Raw genomic sequence first — 21,515 nt, 5'->3', positions numbered from 1 at the left:
TTGAGTGCTCATGACAGCTCTGCTCTGATTTTTTTTTTTTTTACATATTTATTTATTCGTGAGAGACACAGAGAGAAAGAAAGAGAGAGAGGCAGAGACACAGGCGGAGGGAGGAGCAGGCTCCATGCAGGGAGCCTGAGGTGGGACTTGATACCGGGTCTCCAGGATCAAGCCCTGGGCTGAAGGTGATGCTAAACTGCTGAGCCACCAGGGCTGCCCTCTGATCTTAATATATATTTTATTGCATGTGCTTCGCAGACTCAGCAAACTGTATCACTTAATCTTTCAGAACTTTTTGAAGGATCAGTTTCTTAGCTACCATTAACTGGGCACTTTTTTATTATTTACTGGAAGTTTATCAAAGTTATTTTAAGGACTCTCCTAATTCTACCAATTGCTGAGGGGTTTATACTGAAGTTATTAGTACACGTTTAGTGTTATGGGTATATATCAAAAAGTAAAAGTTTTACCATCATCAAACTATCCAGGTAGCATTTCTCCTTGGGTCATCCTAGTATTGTATTATACATACTGCTGTATGATTGTGGGAACAAATTACAAAACATGTTAATATGACAAATATGGCTTGGCTGTGAGATCTTGTATCTTAGGGGCATATTTCATCATTACTCATACAGGAAAAATGAGAATCACATCAAGGAAACATCTGTTTTCTTAAATTCTACATTAAAATTAAAATTAGTAAACATACCAAATAAGCACATGTGGAAGTATTTGGCTTTGAATTGCAAAATTAAGACATGTTTCTGGCAACAATTATAAATTTATCTAAAATACAATTAAAATATCCCTGTTCCAATCCAATTACACACATCAAATTTTCTTTGCTTGTGCAAATACGTTCATATACAGTTAATTCTTAAATTTCAAAAACTTGTGCATACTCTAATTTGCATTCTTTAACCAACATGTGGAAGTTGATCTAAATCATTATCACCCTTGTTCTTTCCATATTTATATTTTCTTCCACAGTGTAGATGTAACCTTATTTAACATTTGCCTAGTAAACAAGAAAAACATGAGACACATTAAGCCACAGCTCTTCAAATGCATGTGAATACATGTTTTTCAGTAGACTCTTCCAACTTTCTTTACACCATTTATAGTAATACTGCTTTTATACATCTTTTCAAAATGAGCAAATAATCTACCAACTGTCAAAAGTCCTAATTTCAATAACTGTCAAATCACTGACATCTCACTAATCTAATTGTTACGAAATTTAATTGTTAACCAACAACCTGAAGAGTTCTACTTTCTTGCAGGATGTAGAAATCCAGAACAGAGATCTAGCTCCCACCTCTGGGAATATATCCAAAGGTAATGAAAACATTCTGTCAAAGAGATAGATGCACTGCAATGCTCTCAGCAACATTATTTACAGTAGTCAAGACATAGAAACAATCTAAGTGTCCACTTACAGATGGATGAAAACATTGTCACATATATATATATACACACACAATAGAATATTATTCAGCCATAAAAAATGAAGAAACCCTGCCATTTGCACCCTGCCATTTGCGACACCATGGAAGGTCCCCCATAATGATGGTATTATGCTAAGTGAAATAAGTCAAAGAAGGACAGATACTGTATGATCTCACTTATATGTGGAATATAAAAAACAAAAACAAAACAAAACAAAAAAACAGAAAAAGAGACCAATTTTGTGGCTACCAGAGATGGGAGTGAGGGGTAGGGAACTGGTTAAAGGTGGTCAAAAGGTACAAATGTCCAGTTATAAGAAAAATAAGTACTAGGAATATAATGAGCCATGTGATGATAACTATAGAGAACACTGCTGCAGGGTATATAGAAAAGGGGTTAAGAGGAGATTTTAGGAATTCTCAATGCAAGGAAAAAATCTATTTTTTTCTTTTTCTCTTATTTTGCATCTATATGAGATGATAGATGGGGTTTAAGATTTTTATTTATTCATGATAGACACAAAGAGAGAGAGGCAGAGACACAGGCAGAGGGAGAAGCAGGCTCTCCACAAGAAGTCCGATGCAGGATCCGATCCTGGATCAGGGGATCATGCTCTGAGCCAAAAGCAGATGCTCAAAATGCTGAGCCCACCCAGGTATCCTGATATGACAAATGTCAATTCATCTTTTGTGGTCATCATTTCATGATACATGTGCCAAACCATTAAGTTCTATAAGTTAAACTCATTGTGTTGTGTATCTATTACATCATAACGAAACCGGAAGAAATACTATAAATAAAGGCAGAGAAAAAATTCATGTAAGAGTGTTACTCTCACATTAACAACAAGGAAAAGTCAAATAATATACCTAAAATTATTTTGGTTTCCATCAGGAAATTGAGGTCCTCAGACACCTGGTATATTGGATTCCCAGTACTAACAATCTCCTCTGGTGAAAGACCAGACACATACACTGTTTCACCCATCGACAAAGAGGAAAAAGATACCCCAAAATAAAAAACATGTTAAAAAAAAAAAACCGATGTTTTAATGAACCTTTAGGGGTACTGTGTGAATTGGTTTAAGACAGTTCAGATTCAGGATCCCTGGGTGGCGCAGTGGTTTGGCGCCTGCCTTTGACCCAGGGCGCGATCCCGGAGACCGGGGATTGAATCCCACGTCGGGCTCCCGGTGCATGGAGCCTGCTTCTCCCTCTGCCTGTGTGTCTGCCTCTCTCTCTCTATGTGACTATCATAAATAAATAAAAGTTAAAAAAAAAAGTTAAAAAAAAAAAAGACAGTCAGATTCTCCGAGATACCAAGTAAAAAAGGATGTTTGATTTTTACTACTCACTAGCTTTATTGCAAAGGTCTCAGCTAGTGCTAGCAGAAAAGAAAATGAACATGGCAGGAAACTGGAGGTGGCCACAGATATACAGGATGCTGCTAAAAGACACTTATGAAACTGGGTTCCTTCTCTCACACAAATTGAAACTTGGCAATCATTTGAGGAATGGGTAAAAGAAAATTTTTCCTTGACTCTGATGCCCCATAAATTGAGGAAATGGCAGGTAATGCACTTGTTCTCATGATCCTAAGCTGATACAAGGCAAAAGACTGTTGTGACAGGGGCAAGTGCTGTAAACATGCTCTACTCCAAGTACACCATAAATAGGAGAGAAAAAGAAATGCTGAAAAACATGATCACTAGGCTTTAAGCACACACATCATGATTAAGACTGACATTTTATGAGAACTGAGAACCTCTGGCCCCACCCTGAACTTTGTACTCAATACCACCCCAAGCAGCATGTGCCTAGAAAGGGATGAAAGGTATAGGAAGAAACTGGTACTGTGTGACAATCATACTGGCTCTTTAGAAATCTAAGATCCGATAAAAAACAAACAAACAAACAAACAAACAAAAAAACCACTAAGAAAAGACAAGGCACAGAATGAGACAAAATACTTGCAAAACACATTTCTGATAAAGGAATTAAATCCAGAGTATAAGGAATTCTTAAAACTGAACAGTAAGAAAAAAAAACAACCCAATTAAAAAATGGGCAAAGCTTCAACAGATACATCACCAAAGACAATATACAGATGGAAAATAAGCATATGAAAAGATGCTCAACATCATTTGGCATTTGGGAATTACAAATTAAAACAATGAAATACCTCATTTGTTAGAATGGCTCAGATCCAGTAAATGGGCAACACTAAATTCTGGTGAGTATGCAGAGCAAAAGGAACTTTTATTCACTTTTAGTGGAGATGCAAAACATTACAAGAATTCTGAAAGAAAGTTTGGTGGTCTCATAAAATTTAATATGACCCAAAACTAGTGTTTTGGGTATTTACCCTGCTGACTTGAAAAGTTTTATCTATATCAAAGCCTGCATGTAAATATTTACAGCATCTTTGTTAATAATTGCCAAACACTAGAAGCAGAAAAGACGTCCTTCAATAGGTGAATGAATAGATAACTGTAGTGCATTCCTATGATGGAATATTATTCAGTGATAAAAAGAAATGAGCTGTGAAATCATAAAGAGAGAGTGATATATATTTAAAGTTCATCTAAGTGAAAGAAGCCAGTTTGAAAAAGCTATATACTGTAGCATTAAAATTATATGGCATTGTGGAAAAAGATCAGTGGCTGCTGGGAATTTGGAAGAAGTGAGGCAGGGTTGAATACACAAAGAACAGGTGAAGTTTTAGGGTCAAATTATTCTGTAGGATACTTGAGCAACAGATACACAACACAAATCTATCAAGATAGCACAAAGTGTAAATAAACCTTAATGTAAACAAATTACAAAAAAAAAAAAAAAACCATTTAGAATTCACTGGACTCCCAAAGGGAATGCAGACTGTGGAAACATATTAAACAAGCTTGCAGAAGAAGGTGATAGAAGATGTGCTATGTAACTGGAAAAAGTGAAATCCTTAAATTTCACCAAAAGAAACCAGACAAGCTGTGTTGAAAACAATTCTGTCACATGGGCGTAGAACTTAATTCTGAAACCGCTATATATGGATACTGGAAAAGAACAATTAAGTAAATGAACAGCAGATGGTGGAAGCCAGGTGTCTCATTGTTGGAGTGTGAATTTACAAATAAGCTAAAGGAGGCGGCTAGAGTGATCTAGGTGGTGATGGATTACAGTCACAGACATAAACTCACATTTACTTTAATACAGATACAGAGGACTACATCAAGAAATATTTATAGGTATGTATTTATACATGGGTTCGTAAACATACATTCCCTTGCTCTGTCAGATGAGAGAACTTAAAAGGAAAGATATGCAGGAGCCATGTGCTCTCCCAGTTCTTAAGTCTTATTTTCTAATAGGATTCTGCAATTAAAGGGACCTCTACTCTTTGGAGAAATGTCCAACACTAGAACTTGGGCAAGAAATTTAACAGATGAGCTGTTAAATAAATCTGTAATGCCAGGATTACAGAAGTGCTCAACACATGTACATGAACACACACACACACACACACACACACACACACACAAGTGGATATATGAAAGAAACACAGGAATCAACTGAAAGATCCCCCAACAGTCAAGCTGGAGCACTTTAAAAAAATAGTACTGGCTTATAATCCAATGTACATAATAAATATCCATGAGTATTCAATGATGAAAATATAACTCCCCACTTTTTAACTGTGAGGTTGCATGTAGTACATACTTCAAAAGAATACAGTTTGGGAAGGAGGATAATATTACAATGGAAATGGCCAAAACTACATTAATGTTGTGCCCAAGATTGCAAATCCGAGAAACCACCAAGGAGCCGACACTGATGCAAGTACATGAGGGTTTATTAACAAGCTCAAGCTTGAGTTCAAGTATACCTGACACAGAGGAGCAGGACCTTGGACCCCAAGGTTAAGAGGCATAGCAGTTTTATAGGGGCCAGTGGCCAATAAGATTGTAACACACACACAAAGTTGCACAGTCATGTTGGTCCACACGCAGGTGGCCAATTGAATTACAATTTACCCTATAGTGACCTTTTGAACTAGCCTATCACTCTGGTCAGAATTGGCACGCAGGTTTGGCGGGCAAAAGGCAGGGTTTACATTCTTTGGCAGTTAGGAGTTTTACATTCCTATAAGAGCTGGTTTCCTTTTTTTTTTTTTTTTTTTTTTTTTAAGAGCCGGTTTCGATAAGGGTGTGCTCAGCGGCTTGACTAGGGTGGGGGAGTGCCTTAAGCAATAAGCAGGTTATGTGGGGGTTATACATGAGATGGCGGGTGTAGCACAAAATGGAGTTAGTTCTGCTCTGCTTGTCCAGGTGTAGGGGATTTTTGTTAAATTCCTTGGGTCCCACAATTAATAGTGCTTAAGGTCATGTTTTTATATATCATGTTGACTGATATGATAAATATCGTGTATCACTGATCTGATGAAAGTGGCATTTAAGTCTATAGTCTTCTTCCCCAAAATTCACACTGCCAGTCTAATCATGAGAAAACCAGATAAATTCCAATCGAGACATATCCTACAAAATACCTGACCACTACTCTTTAAAACTGCCAATAACATGAAAAACAATTAAATAAAGTCTGAGAAATTAATAGCTAAAAAAAAAAAAAAGAAAAAAAAAAAGAAATTAATAGCTAAAATGGGCCTAAAGAGACCTAACAACTGAATGTAATGTAGTCTAGGATGGGATCCTAGAATAGAAAAAGTTTATTAGCTAACAGCTTTAAAAAGTGAATAAAGTATGGGCTTTTATTACTATTAATACTGGTTCATAGCAAATGAATCATTAATGTAAAGTATAAATAACAGTGAGAAATGGGATGGAGGATATATGGAAGTGCTCTGTATGCTTTCCTTCTGAAAATCTAAAACTGTTACTAAAAATTAAGTTTAATTTGGACCAGACATCAAAGTGTAAAAGCAAATAAAAACAAAGATAAAAATAAACATGTTTTTAGCAAAAAAAAAAAAAAAAAATGCTTCAAGTATTCCTTTCAGTAAACCTGTGATGTAATAAATATGAAAAGTAGTTTTCCATGAACTAGTGACATGGCATCAAGTGGAAATTTGTATTCGTACACAGAAAGAGTAAAGTGGAAACGGTGAAATGCTGAATACACAAAAGTAAATTTTTTTCTTATTGACTTTTTGAAAGTGAACTGAATCTCCACAACATAAATAGTAGCACTGCATTGTGGAATTTATTACATATAATACAATAAAACAAGTGACCAAAAAAAGCCAAAGAATGGGAAGAGAAAATAGAAATGTTTTAACATTCTTACATATACACAACATACAATATTATTTGAAGATGAACTCTGGTAACTAAACATGTATAGTGTAAACTTTAAAGCAATTTTTAGAACTTAAAATAAAGTTTACTTAATCAACAGCAGAGACCTACTTGTGTCAATAAAATAGTCAATTTATCAAAAAAAAAAACATGAAAATAGTTTGAAAAGACAGATAAGACATAACAGAAAATAAAAAAGCAAGATGTTAAGTTTGAAGTCAACCACACAAGAAATTACATAAGGAATAAATAGCCTAAATTTTTCATTAAAGGAAGAGATTGTCAGATCCTATTAAAAGGCAAAACATAAAAAATAAAGGAGAAATAAGCAAAGTTACTATCATCCTTAGAGTCTTCAAAATTACCCTCTTGATCTACTTGACATTTAAAAAACATTCCATCCAACAAGAGCAGAATATACTTTCAAGTACATAAGGAATATTCAATATTCACTAAGACAAACCATTAATTTTTGATAAATTCATAAAGATAGAAAAATGTGTCCCCTAACAAAAAAATTAGAAATCAATATCAGACTATTCCAGAACTTTTCAGTTATCACTTATGTACCATAAATAACTCAAGGGTCAAAGAAGAAATCATAAAAGATATTTCATTCTCCTTATAATATTTTCTAATGATCAAAATATAAGATACAGGTAAAGCAGTAATTAGAGGAATGTTTACATCATTGCTTATATTAAAAAGAATTAAGTTCTCAAGTGTTCTAAACTTCTACCAGAAGGAACTAGAAATAGACATAAATAAAGCTCAAATAAGTATAAAGGAGTAATAACAACAAGAGCAAATTCAATGAAATTGGGGAAATAATATTTCAATAAAACCAAGAACTGCTTTAAAAAAAGCAATAAAATGTATTAAACTTTAACTTATGAAGAAACCTCCCCCCCACACACACACACAAAGTACCAGTAGGGGAGTGATGTCAGCTTTATTATGGCATGAGGCATTCCTTTTTCTCTCCCCTTGATTTACAATTAACTGGATATTCATAACCAGAGCTAACTTCCTCTGCAAATTACACCATGACATCCAAGAGTTCCTATACATCTGTTTATACAAAAGTGGGTAAACAGGACTTTGGTGGGAGCTTGGAGCCAAGGGAGTTGCTGAGCTTGTCTACCCCAGCTCACTACAATCTGGAAACAGGGAGCTAAGAGCATAGAAAACTGGGCAGATATCCATGGGGTATACAGAATTTCTGGAGATGCAGCCTGCCTGATAGGGGAATCCAGTAAGCCATCAGAGGAAAACAAAGAGAAATTTTGAGGCAGAAGAGATGAAATAACTTGCCAAGTTATTCCCTCCTCCCCGGAGTGACAATGCAAGATGTTGAGCTTCCAGTGGCATCTGAGATTACCCCTCTGGCAAAGGAGTCAAAAAGCCAAAGTGGTGAGTAACCACCCAGTTGTCTCAGTTGTTCAGGTTGTAGATGCATTGACCCATTTCTCTTTAGTAGCACCTGGACTGCAGAGAAGGGACCACTTTGACTTGGAAAGGGAGAAGGAAAAAGGCAGATAAGAATATCAAAGGGCATTGAGAGAACAAGTTTCTCTCTCACTGCTGAGATTTAAGCAGAAGTCCATCATGAACCTCTGAGAGTTCCCAATGGAAGATCCCCCTTCAGCGCTGTGGTCACCCCCAAAGCTCTAGTACCAAGCCCACACCTCCTCCACTCAGCTGCCAGGAGAGCCAGCTCCAATAGAAAAAAACACAAGTTTGAGCTATAGCACCTCCTTCTGGAAAACAGAAGAAAGATTTCTAATAACCAACCTGCTGAATTTTAAGAAACAAAGTAAACATAAATTCTTAGCAAAGGAAGGGGACTGTTGCATCAGAAGTGCGGGGGTGGGGAGGCACATATCAGGCACTATAAAATAATCAAGTAAATATGGTATCACAAAATGCTAATTTTCCAGCAATTGAAGTCAAAGGCACCAAATATTGCAATCTAACTGATAAAAAATTCAAAATAGTTCTTATGAAGAAATTCAACACACTGTTAAGAAAACTCAGAAAAAGCAATTCAATGAACTCACAATAAAATTAATGAACACAAGGAGTTTAAAAAATGGTAATGACATGAAAAACATGTGAAAGTACACAACACTATGATAAAGGGGAAAAATAGAATTAGAAAACCATAACTGCATATTATAATGGTGTGCTAACCAATTAACTATATTATAAAGGTTAAAGAGCATTAAAAACAACTATAACAAAAACACTAACTACTGTAATTTAGTAATGAATTAACAGCATAAAAACTGATTAGTTGTGATATCACAAAGATAAAAGGGGCAGAGTAAAAGGGTGGAGCATTTATAGGCAAACAAAGACAAGTTGCATCAATATAAAATGGAATATTTTACCTGTGAGGAGTTTTATGTAAGCCTCATGGTAATCATAAGCAAAATCTAGAGTAGATTCAGGAAACATTTAAAAAAAAAGGAAGAAACTGGCCACATCACTATAGAAAGCCACCAATTACAGAGGTAGGGAGACACAGAGCAAAAAACAATGGAGATACAAAACAAAACAATAAGACAGTAGTCATAGTCCTTACATATCAATAATCACTCTAAATAACCTGTATATACAAGGAACAAGCCAATGGTTATGGGGGAGGATGGGCAAAATGGATGAAGGAAAGTGGTGGATACAGACTTCCAGTTATGAAATGAAGAGTTACAGGAATAAAAGGCACAGCATAGGAACACCATCAATGACATCATAATAACACTGTATGGTGACAAAGGTAGCTACACTTCTGAGGAGCAGAACATAACAGCTTAAGGTATAGAGAGGCTGAATCATATTATACAGCTGATACTAATGTAACATTGTGTGTTGACTATATTCAAGAGAAAAAATAAGTATAATTTTTTAAAAAGTAAATGCACAAATGCCTGCATTTGATAATTGAGTTTCAAAAATAAAAAAGCTTCAAAGGAAAAAATAATCACCCTAAATGTAAATGGATTAAATTCACCAATCAAAAGGCAGAGAATATCTATATGAATTAAAAAAAATACAAACCCAACTATACACTGCATAAAAGACACTCATTTCAGTTTTAAGAACACACACAGGTTTGAAGTAAAGGACTGGAAGAAAATATTCCATGCAAGTGGAAACCAAAAGAAAGGAGGGATAGCCATAGTATACCAGATGAAAAGACTACAAGCCAAAAATGACAACAAGAGGCAAAGGTCATTATATAATGATAAAAGGGTCAATACAACCAGATGATGTAGCCACCATAAATATATACATGCCCACCATGAGATCACCTAAATATTTTAAGGAAATACTCGCATAGACAGCAATATTAGTAGGTGATTAAGATATCCCACTATCAGCAATGATGTACCAGTGAGACAGAAATCAATTTGAAGATTGGAATTAAACAATATTTTAAACCAAATGGACCTAGTTATATCTAGAACATTCCATCCAATAGCAGTAGAGTCTATATACTTCTTAAATCCTCATCGAACGTGCTCCAGGAAAGATGATATGATAGGACATAAAAAAATATTAGTAAATTTAAGAAAACTGAAATCATATCAATTATCTTTTCTGAGCACAATGATATAAAGCTATAAATAAACAAAAGAAAAGCTGGAAAATCTACAAATATGTGGAAACTAAAGAAGACACTCCTGAACAATGAAATGGTCAAAAAAAAAAAAAAATCAAAAGAAAAAACTTAAAAATACCACAAAACAAATGAAAAACAAAAATACACATATCAAAACTTAGAGGGCAGGAGTAGTAGCAGTTCTGAGAAGAACGTTCATAGCAATAAATACATGTATTAGGAAATTTACAAGGTCTCAGGTCAACAACCTAAGGAACATCTCAAGAAACTAGAAAAGGAAAAATTAAGCTAAATTTAGCAAAAAGAAATAATAAAGATCAGAGAAAAATAAAGCTAGAAAAGCAACAGACAAAACTACAAGCTGTTCTTTCAAAAAATATACAAAATTAGCTACATTAGAAAAAAAAAGAGAAGAATCAAAATATTAAAAAGTAAATTTAAAAAAAAAGTAAATTTTATAACAGATAAACAGAAATACAGGAAAGAAACTACCATGAACAGCTATGTGGTAATTATATGACCTAGAAGAAATGAATAAATTTCTAGAGACATACAACCTACCACCACTGAATCAGAAGTGAAAATCTGAATAGTGAATAAAGAGATTGAATGAGTAATAATAAAAATCTCACAAAACCCAGTACTAAACAGCTTCACTGGTGAAATCTAACAAATATTAAAAGAAGAATTAATTCAAATCCTTCTTAAACTGTTCCAAAAAGGAGTGCCTGGGTGGCTCTGTCAGTTAAACAACTGACTTTAGGTTTCAGCTCTGGTCATGATCTCAGAGTCTTGAGATCAAGTCTTTAGTCAGGCTCCATGCTCAGAGGGGAGTCAGCTTGAGGATTCTCTCCTTCTCTCTCTCCCCTCTGCCCCCCTCTTCGCTCACACTCTCTCTCTAAAACAAAAAATAATAATAAAATATTTTAAAGGTGGGGAGGGGCACTTGGGTGGCCCAGTTCGTTGAGCATCCAACTCTTGACTTTAGTTCGGCTCATGATCTCAGGGTTGTGAGATCGAGCCCCAAGTTGGACTCCATGGTCAGTGCTAAGTCTGAGATTCTTTTTTTCCCTTTCTCTCTGCCCCCACCTCCACTTGCATGTGCATCCTCTCTGAGTTAAATAAATCTTAAAAAAAAAAACCTCTTAAAAAATTTTTATAGGGGTGAATATTTCCCAACACATTCTATGAGGCAAGCATTAATTACCCTGATACCAAAGCCAAATCAGGACACTAAGAAGAAAACTGTACCGATATCCCTGATAAATATAGATGTAAAAAATCTCAACAAAATACTAGCAAACCAAATTCAAGAGCATAATTAAAAGATTATACAGCATGACTAAATGGGATTTATCTTTGGGTTGCAAGGCTAGTTCAACATAAGTAAATCAATAAAATGTAATATATCACATTAATAGACCATACAGTAAAACTCACAAGATCATCATCAGTAGCTGCAGAAAAAGCTTTTAACAAGATTCAGTATCCTTTTATGATAAAAACCTTCAACGGATTAGGCATAAAAGAACATATTTCAACATAATAAAGACCTCCTAAGACAAACCCACAGCTAACATCATACTTAACAGAGAAAAAGGGAAAGCTTTTTCATAGAGATCAAGAACTAGACAAGAATGCCCACTCAATATTCTTATTCACTATAGTCCTGAAGTCCTAGCTAGAGCAATTAGGCAAAACAAAGAAATAAAAAGCAAATAAATTAGAGAGGAAAACGTAAAACCGTCAGTATTTGAAGATGGTATGATTGGTATATAGTAAATCCCAAATACTTAACCAAAGCACTGCTGACAGTAATAAACAAATTTCAAGACATAAAAATCAACATACAGAAATCAGATGCATTTTTATATACTAATAATCAAACATCTGAAAAAGAAACATAGAAAATTATCTCATTCACAGTGACTTTAATAAAGTACTTAGTAGTTTAACAAAGGGAGTGAAAATTATAGGACTTTGATGAAAAAGATTTTGAAAAAAATGCAAACAAATGGAAAGACACTCCATATTCATGTATGGGAACAATTAGTAACTTTAAAATGTCCATACTACTCAAAGCCATGTGTAGATTACATGCAATCCCCATCAAAACAACATAACATATTCAAAGAAGTAGGGAAAAAAAATCTTCAAATTAGTGTGGAATCAAAAAATACCCCAAATATCAAAAGCAATCCTGAAGAAAAAGAACAAATGTGGAGGCAGGACACCTCCTGATTTCTAACTATATGACAATACATTATTATTATATATGATATATATATATATTATATATAACTATGACATTATTATATATTATATAATATATATGTCATATATATTATATATATGACAATATATTATTTTAGTAATAAAAATACTATGACACTGACACAAAAATAATCACAGGACCAAGTGAACAGAACAGAGAGCCTAAAATTAAATCCCTGCATATACAGTCAACTAGTATTTGACAAAAGAGCACAGAACACTGTATGGGGAAAAACTGTCTCTTCAGCAAATAGTGTGGGGGAAAAAATGGATAAATGCCCCACAAAAATTAACTTGAAATGGATCAAGAAGCTAAACCTGAAACCCAACCCACAAAACTCCTAGAAGAAATCCTCTAGAAATTCCTCAACATTGGTCTTGGCAATGAGTTTCTGGAGATGACACCAAAAACACAGCAAAAGCAAGATTTAATAAATAGGATTACATCAAACTTAATTTCTGGACAGCAAAGAAACAAAACAAGAAGGCTACCTAAAAAATGGGAGAAAGTTTTCAAATGCTATGTACCAGACAAGAGGTTAGTAGCCACAAAACTGAGAATTCCTAAAACTCAGTTACAAAAAAACAAATCTGATGAAAAAATAGCCAAATGAACTAAATACACATTTTCCCCAAAAAAGAAATCCAAATAACCAACAGAAAATAAGAAAAAATGCTCAACAAAATAACGGCCTCTGGGTTTTTTAATTTCCAACAGTTCATCAAAGCGGGATGATATTCAACTAACATCTGGAACAAATGACGGTATGAATTATACTACCATACACTTCATTCAGAAATATACCATATTATGATCCTCTGCCAAATGCTGTCAGAAAATTCTTATGCTTTCTATCACTTTTCTCTTGGGGCAAATGTCTCCTCTATTTGTTATACTTTCTGGGCACCAATGAAGTTAACAATTATTCCCTGGCTTTCTAAAAATCTTTTGTGGGGACAAGGGGTCTTTTGGGGGAAAAGCAATAGCTTTTCAGTCAAAAATTTTTTCTCCAGAGATCTTTGGAGACTACTGGCAATGGAAACCAATCTCTTTGCACTTGAAATGGCATTTATGTGATTTTCCTTATTATCCTATTTCTGTCAATCTTTCACATTAACAGATCATTCCAGAATTTTAAAAATTCTTATTTCTAATAAATGTCATTATTTTTAATAATGAAGCTTCAATACTTTACTACTACAGATGAAGAAATATTCCTTGTTTAGAATCCTTAGGATCTTACTAAGCTGACTGAGGGTTTTAAGTGGATCTACAAACATTCTCTACTTATTTGATCCAGTTTTCTCTATTCCTCATTATTTTCAGATTTTAGATCTGCTTACCAATTTTAATGTATAGAGTGATCAGTGACTCATGAGTTTAATTTTAATTTTTTCATTTTTATTGAACATATTTGACATAGAACATTGTATAATTTTAAGGTGTAGCACATGTTCTTTTGATAACGTATTTATTGTAATGATTGTGGTTATAGCAATATTTAGGACCACTACCATATTGTATAATTATAATATTGTTGTCTATATTCATGTAACATGCAGATTTCTATGGCTTATTTACTACTTGTTCCAAGTTTGCACCATTAAACATCAATTTTATTACCCCCCCTCCCAATCCCCTCATAATGTTTTACTGCTTTTTACAAGTTTATCCTTTGTGGAATCTAAAGCTAACTGAGATGATCTAGTACCTACTTGCTTTTCTGGGTCTGACTTATCTCACTTAGCATAATTCCCTCAAAGTTCATGCATGTTCTTGTAAATGGCAGGATATCCTCCCTTCTTGTGGCTGAAGAGTATTCTAATGTATACACACACCACATATATCATATTTTTATTCATTCATCCATTGATTCCCATTAAAATAGTTCTATTTCAGCTATTGTAAATAATGCTGCAATAAGCCTATAAGTCTATAAGTCTATTTTTATTTCCTTATACCTGTAAATGGAAATTGGGAGATCATGTAGTAATTTTTTTTTTGATTTATTGAGGAACTTCCATATCATTTTCCATAGCATTTGGACCAATTTACACCTCATTGTACTTTGCATTTCCCTCATGATTAGTGATTTTGAATGTCTTTTCATTTTTTAAAATAACATGAAAGAATGGAGAAGGCACTATCATTTTGTATGAAGGTACCATCTTTACTTGAATCTTTTCTAAGTATACCTAAAACTATGGCTTGACCTCCCCTCCCCCGAAAAACTTCTAAGTATCTATATTCTCTACCTCAATATTTAAATGTGACACATTTTTAGCATGTTAATACATATTTTATATTGTCTAGATTATAAGTCATTAGATACAGAAGTAAAATATATTCTCTATCAGAGTATTTAGAATTCTGCCAAATGAGGGTGCCTGGGTGCCTCAGTTGGTTGAACATCCAACTTTTGATTTCAGCTCAGTTCATGATCTCAGGGTCATTAGATCAAACCCTGCCACGGGCTCAGTGGGTAGTCGGCTTCAGATTCTCTCTCTCCCCCTCTCCTTCTCCCTCTCCTAGTTTGTATGCACACACTTGCTGTCCTTCTCTCTCCTTCTAAAATAAATGTGTAAAAACATCTGAATAAACTAGAATAGAGGAAGGGTCTATGTGATAAACCCTGACATTACAGGAGTTTCGACTACTGCTTATTTTGCCAGTTAACTTTCACATTAATCCCATAAGTACTAGCCCCCAAATGACAGATGTGGAATCTGATCATTGTAGTGGCTGCATGACTTTTCAAAAATGACTCAGTGGGAGGAATGGAAATTAAATTCACTTTAGTTTGAGCCAAAGTCTGTAACTTTTCTGTTATACAAAGTTGCATCTAGGCCTTTATTAACAAGTAGCATATATAAACAAGTACTAATTATTTGTTCCATGAGAATATTTTTCTAAATCTCCCTTGATTTTATATTCATTAAAGCAGAGTAATATGTAGCATATCACTTTTACATTCTGTGCCTTATAGGCAATCAGTATGGCTTCTGGCCATAGCAAATAAAAGAAGTCAGGTCATAATACACTGTGAAACATCAAGATGAGGTTTGGATGTTAAATTCCAGATATACACAACTGAGTAATGTTAATCCTATGCACAACAGGACTCCAGATGTGATACAAGGTGACATACATGAGCTATGTAACTGGCAAACATGTGACTTGTGTTATTCCTCAGACAACGTAAAACTTATAAATATTAGTCAAGATAGAAACTAAAAACTGACTTTGAGAGAAATTTTCTCCAGTTATTCATGGCATATGTGTTCCTTGCACTGCCGCAATTTTTCATGTGAGGAATCAATGCAACGATCTATTTTCAAAACCTATGTTGTATTTAAATGTATTTTGTAAAGTTAAATTATATTAAATCAATCAAATTCTACTAAAAAAAAAAGCTGAGTTTCAAAGGGCAGGCAGCAAATTATTCTAATGAACATGCAATTTTTTATCATTTTTTATGTAAATTTGATTATATAAAATGTTAAGTAAAAACTTAAAGTCCTAAGATTCCTTGAAGTAATAAAATATTAGGACTTAAAATTTTACTTGCCAAAGATACTTAGGAAAAAACCCTTAATTATTGAGGTTTTAATGAAAGCTAGTAGCTTATCACAAAAATCATACTATCATCTGTATTCCACACTACAGGGAGAGAACTCAAAAAAAGATATAGAACTAGGAAATGTTTAATTTAAAAATTCTCTAACAGTTTAGAAAAGGGCAACTAAATATGGCATTAAAAAAAAAAATTCCAAGCTCATGACAGATGCTTGAAAGGATTTTAATACCTTTTTATTTTTAAACTTCATTAGGTCCAAAATAAGGCTTTTTACATGTTAAGAATCAAGATTCAGTCAGATTTAGGGGAGCATCCAGAAAGTTTTATTGGTCAGTTTTATGCATGTACATATATAGCAAGACTTTATTTTAAATTGTTTTAATACAGGGACTCCTGGGTGGTTCAGTGATTGAGTGCCTGCTTTCAGCCAAGGGCATGATCCTGGAGTCCCGGAATCGAGTCCCACATCAGGCTCCCTGCATGGAGCCTGCTTCTCCCTTTGCCTGTGTCTCTGCCTCTCTCTCTTTCTCTCTCTGTGTCTCTCATGAATAAATAAATACAACCTTAAAAAAAAAAAGAGTAAATTGTTCTAATACAAAGTGTTATTGGATAAGCTCACTTCTTAAGCTTAAGATAAAATTTACACAAGATGGGGAAGACCTCTTTGTCAACCACAAAATATTGAACTAAAGTCAAGAATGTAAGAAATTCAGTTATACCTTATTCCTAGGTCAGATGACTCAACAGTTTTAAAATGTCAGTTTTCCTCCCAACTATTTTAGAGTCAGTGCAAGCCCAGTCAACATCCAAGCAGACTTTTTAGTAGAAACTGATAAAGGAATTGTAAGTTTTATGTAAAAATGTGAAGGACTCATACATTTAAAAAATATTGATCAAGAACAAAGTTGGTGGATTCATACTACCTGATTTTAAGAAATATTTTATTTTTTTAAGATTTTATTTATTTACTCATTAGAGACACAGAAAGAGAGAGAGAGGCAGAGACACAGGCAGAGGAAGAAGCAGGCTCCATGCAGGGAGCCTGATGTGGGACTCGATCTCTGGTCTCCAGGATCAGGCCCTGGGCTGAAGGCAGCACCAGACTGATGAGTCACCAGGGCTACCCCTTAAGAAATATTTTAAAGCAACTATACAGTACAGTATTGGCATCAAGACAGATAAACAGAAAATGGAGTCCAAAAATAAAAGGACACATCTAGAGTCAATTGGTTTCCATAAAAGTTATACAAGCAATTTAATGAAAAAGAATTTTCAAAAAAATGTTCCTGGAATCATTTGATATTTATATGAACAAAAGTTTTCCACCACTAATCCCACCATGTAAAATAATCAACTCAAAATCAATCATAGATCTTAATATAAAAGCTGGAAACATTGTACTATTCCACAAAGAACACATAAATGAAACTTTTTCAGGCTCTGGATTGGTCATACTTACTAGATGGAACAGAAAAAACATTATTTGTTAAAAAATAATAGTATTTCAGCAACATTAACAGTATCTGCTCTTTGAAAACCACTTAGCAAAAATCGAGTCCAGAATGAGAAAATACATACCTGAAGAAATATTTGTAATGCAGAATATATATATTGAAAAACTTTCCAAGTACAGTAAGAACACATACCAATAAAAAAATATACAAAACAGGGGGATTCCTGGATGGCTCAGTGGTTTAGTGCCTGCCTTCAACCCAGGGCGTGGTCCTGGAGTCCCGGGATCAAGTCCCACATCAGGCTCCCTGCATGGAACCTGCTTCTCTCTTTGCCTGTGTCTCTGCCTCTCTCTGTCTCTCATGAATAAATAAATAAAATCTTTAAAAATATATATACAAAACATTTGAAAATTTACTTTACCAAAATAGATACACTAATAACCATCCACAAGAAAACTTGTTCATAATTATTTATTGCTGAGATGCAAATTAAATCACAATGAGGTACCAGCAAACACCTTTTAGAATGTGTGTTATTAGGAAGACAATGTAGGATGGAAAAAATATGGAGCAAATTAAACACTCAAACACTATTACTGCAAATGTAAAATGGCACAACTAGTTTTGCCAAATAGTTTGGATTTTTTTTTCCAAAAAGTTAAACATACACCTGGCGTATAACCAGCCATTCCACTCCTAGCAATATAGTTCTAAGATAAATTTTAAAAAAAGAATTTTTTTAAATAAATCAAAATGCGTGTTCTTATAAAGACTTGTAACACAAATGTTAATTACATTCTTATTTGTAATAGCCCCAAACTGGAAACAACCCAGATGTCCATCAACAAGTGAACAATGAATTACAAAATGTCCAGAAAAGGATCTAAGACTCAGTAATAAATGAACTAATGGTACATGCAGCATCATTGCTAAATTGAAATAATAATGCTGAAGGAAAAGGCAGATAGAAGGGGGTACATACTGTTGGATTACACTTATATCAAATTATGGAAAATACAAACTAATCTAAAATGGCAAAAAAGCTGATCCCTAAGGGTCTTAAGCAAGTTCAGTGGTTCAGGGGTTACAAAGAAGCACAAGTAAACTTTGTAGTAACAGATAAAGTCATTATTTTCATAATAGTGATGGATTACTGAGTACATATAAATATATATGTATGTATACACACAAACACCAAATTATTTATCTTGAATATATGTAGTCTATAGTCTATCATATTCCATCTATACCTCAATAAAGTTGAAAAACCAATCATGAAAGCAAAAGGTATACTGTTACATGGCTCCTATACGGTCACTGTAAACAAAAAAGGCCAGAAGATGTAAAATTGCCTACTCAGCTGACTTCTCCCTCTACTAAATAAAAAATCCCCTTCCTGTATTTTTCCATTTTTGTCACTCATGTGATATCAAAGTTTGTGTGAAAACAGGTACAGTGAATTCCAGATTATGGAATCCTTATATAGTCAAGACGAGAAGGTATAGGTAGGTATTATCATCACTATGGCAAAACCTATGTTCCAGTTTTCTCTCTTAAGGTAACATAGTAAACTACTTAAACATTTGTACATACCATCCAATTCATTCTAAAATAATTAAATTATTTTCAGGAAAATTTAGAAGAGGAGTTTTGTTTTCTTTTTAAAGTACATACAGTACTGATTCACATTCTATGTTTTTCCTTCTACAAGTATAGAAGTCTATTAGTCAAGAGAGACACGTGAAAGTTTCCTTTTAACAATAAAATCTCCCTAAAGCAATTGAGTTTAGAAGTAAGGACAGTGACAGAAAGCTCATTCTTCTATTTTCCGCTGGGTCAATTCCTTGTCTAATCAAATCAGTCACCCCTTGAAGAAAAGCAAGACATGTATCAACTGTGCACAGCATTCTAGAAGATAAATAGGAAAACATTTAACTGCTGGAGTCGTGGGTCCTGCCTTTTCCACAACATGGCACACACAGTGAAAGATAATGTTTATAAGACAAAATCTGGTAAGTTGAGGCTGATTATGGCTAGAGAAGTTGTATCAATTTTAGTCTCTTTAGACTCCGTAAGACTATCTCAAGCATTACAGAGATCAAAATCCCAAACACATCCATCACACATTTGTAGCACACATACTATATGTGTTACCACCAGGAAGCCCTGAGCTGGAGGGATTTATGCTCATATGCCACAGGAAAAGTTAGCATAAAAAGTAATATTGAATTTTCTATTCCTCTGTGTTAAGCTAAGTATGATTTGTTTTCTCTAGTTTTCCCCAACAGCTGCAATCCCTCTAATACCATTTCTTCCAAGTCTGATTTATGAAAAATTATATTCCTGAAAATGCACGAAGTATAATAGTTTTGTTACTTTTTCCTATATATATTTTTTTCAGAGCCTTGTATATCTTGTGAATAAGATCAAAACACCTAATACTTCAGTGAGATTACAACAGCTATTTGTTTTTGTTTTTAATGTAAAAGACCTACCATCATTGCTTATCTTTGTTAGTTGTAAGTCAATTAAACAAGATAGTACATAATTAAACTATGAAATCATATGTATTATTTACAAGACTCGAATTCCTCTTATTTTTAGTGTTAGAAATTCAAGAGTTCATTCACTTTTGGAAGAAGGGTAAAGGTTATGAAAGTCCTCCTTTGCCTGGGGCGGGAGGGGAGGGAAGGAAATCCTAAACAATAGAGTTCAAGGCTTAAGGTATCAGAGAAATGGTAAATAAAAGAAATAATCCCCTTTACCGTCCCAGTTTACTGCCCAGAGAGCAGATCATAGTCCCATGGTTTCACCACAGTAGAGAGAAGAGCCAGAGCCCAGTCATCTCCCCCAGTTAAGCACAGGGAACTGGAAGTCTGGAGACACCAAGGCAGGTAGAATTAATTTGGTTACCTAGCAAAAAGGGGAGAGTTGCAAAGAGAGAATAGTCTACAAATCTACAGAGCATCATCACCCACACATGTGAAGAAATTGCCTAACACCCAGGAAGAACCTGGGTGCCTAACACCTTTAAGAACCTTAAAGCATTAAAGTAAAAATGTCCTTGTCAGTGTGGAAAACCTTTCCATTCAAGAGGCACATATACAGGATTCAGTTTTACCTCAGAACAGGTTAACATTGTCTCTAAATAAGGCACTGTCCTAGCCTTACCTAACAAAATTTAGGAGACCCCAAAGAGTCAACTGCTTCCAAATAACCTAACTGCATCTCTACACAGAGCTCCAAAATATTTATAGAAATATAAAAGTATCTAGCACTCAAGAAGGTAAAATCCATAAAGGCATCCAATTACAAAATCCCTAGGGATACAAGCAGCCAACTGTGATCCATAAGTAAAAAAATAAAAATTAAAAAAAATCACGCAAACACAATCAGCGATATTTATAAATTGCACTTCATGAAAATTAACAACTCCTGTTCTCCAAAGAACACTTCTATAAGAATGAAAAACAAGATACAGACCATTAAAAAAAAAAAAAAAAGGCATTTCCAAGTTCTATATCTGATAAAGGATTTCTACATAGACCATCTAAAAAACTAAATACTGGACCAAATATTTAAATACTTAATACACCACAGTAAATACAGTATCACAAACATCACAAACATGCAGGTGAAAGAATACTCAAGATTAGTAATTAAGGAAATGTGAATTTAAACTGAGAAAATAGCACGCACTTGTTAAAATGACGAATATTTTAAAAGCTTCATCATACCTAGCAAGATTTTGAAGAAAGTGCAACTCTTAAACACTGGAACGAATAATGAAAGAAACACTTTCTAAAATATTTTGGCAGCTTCTTAAA

The 21,515-nt window shown here is 34.2% G+C and overlaps 1 protein-coding gene across 15 annotated transcripts in view; it reads right to left on the bottom strand.

The window, feature by feature from the left end:
- The window catches only part of LOC144321967 (uncharacterized), a 381,290-nt gene that overhangs the window by 176,067 nt on the left and 183,708 nt on the right, over nt 1-21,515 (bottom strand). Inside the window, exon 6 of one of the 15 annotated variants that reach the window (XM_077911341.1) lies at nt 18,927-19,596. The exons of the other annotated variants lie outside the window; for them this stretch is intronic. Coding sequence (XP_077767467.1) covers nt 19,550-19,596 — 47 coding nt within the window. The 3' untranslated portion in view covers nt 18,927-19,549. Of the gene's footprint in view, nt 1-18,926; nt 19,597-21,515 lie in introns of those variants that run through there. 15 annotated transcript variants of the gene reach the window in all.

Source organism: Canis aureus, chromosome 10 (genome assembly GCF_053574225.1).
Source record: "Canis aureus isolate CA01 chromosome 10, VMU_Caureus_v.1.0, whole genome shotgun sequence".
Classification (NCBI taxonomy): domain Eukaryota; kingdom Metazoa; phylum Chordata; class Mammalia; order Carnivora; family Canidae; genus Canis; species Canis aureus.
This window is presented reverse-complemented; position numbering and strand designations above follow the sequence as displayed.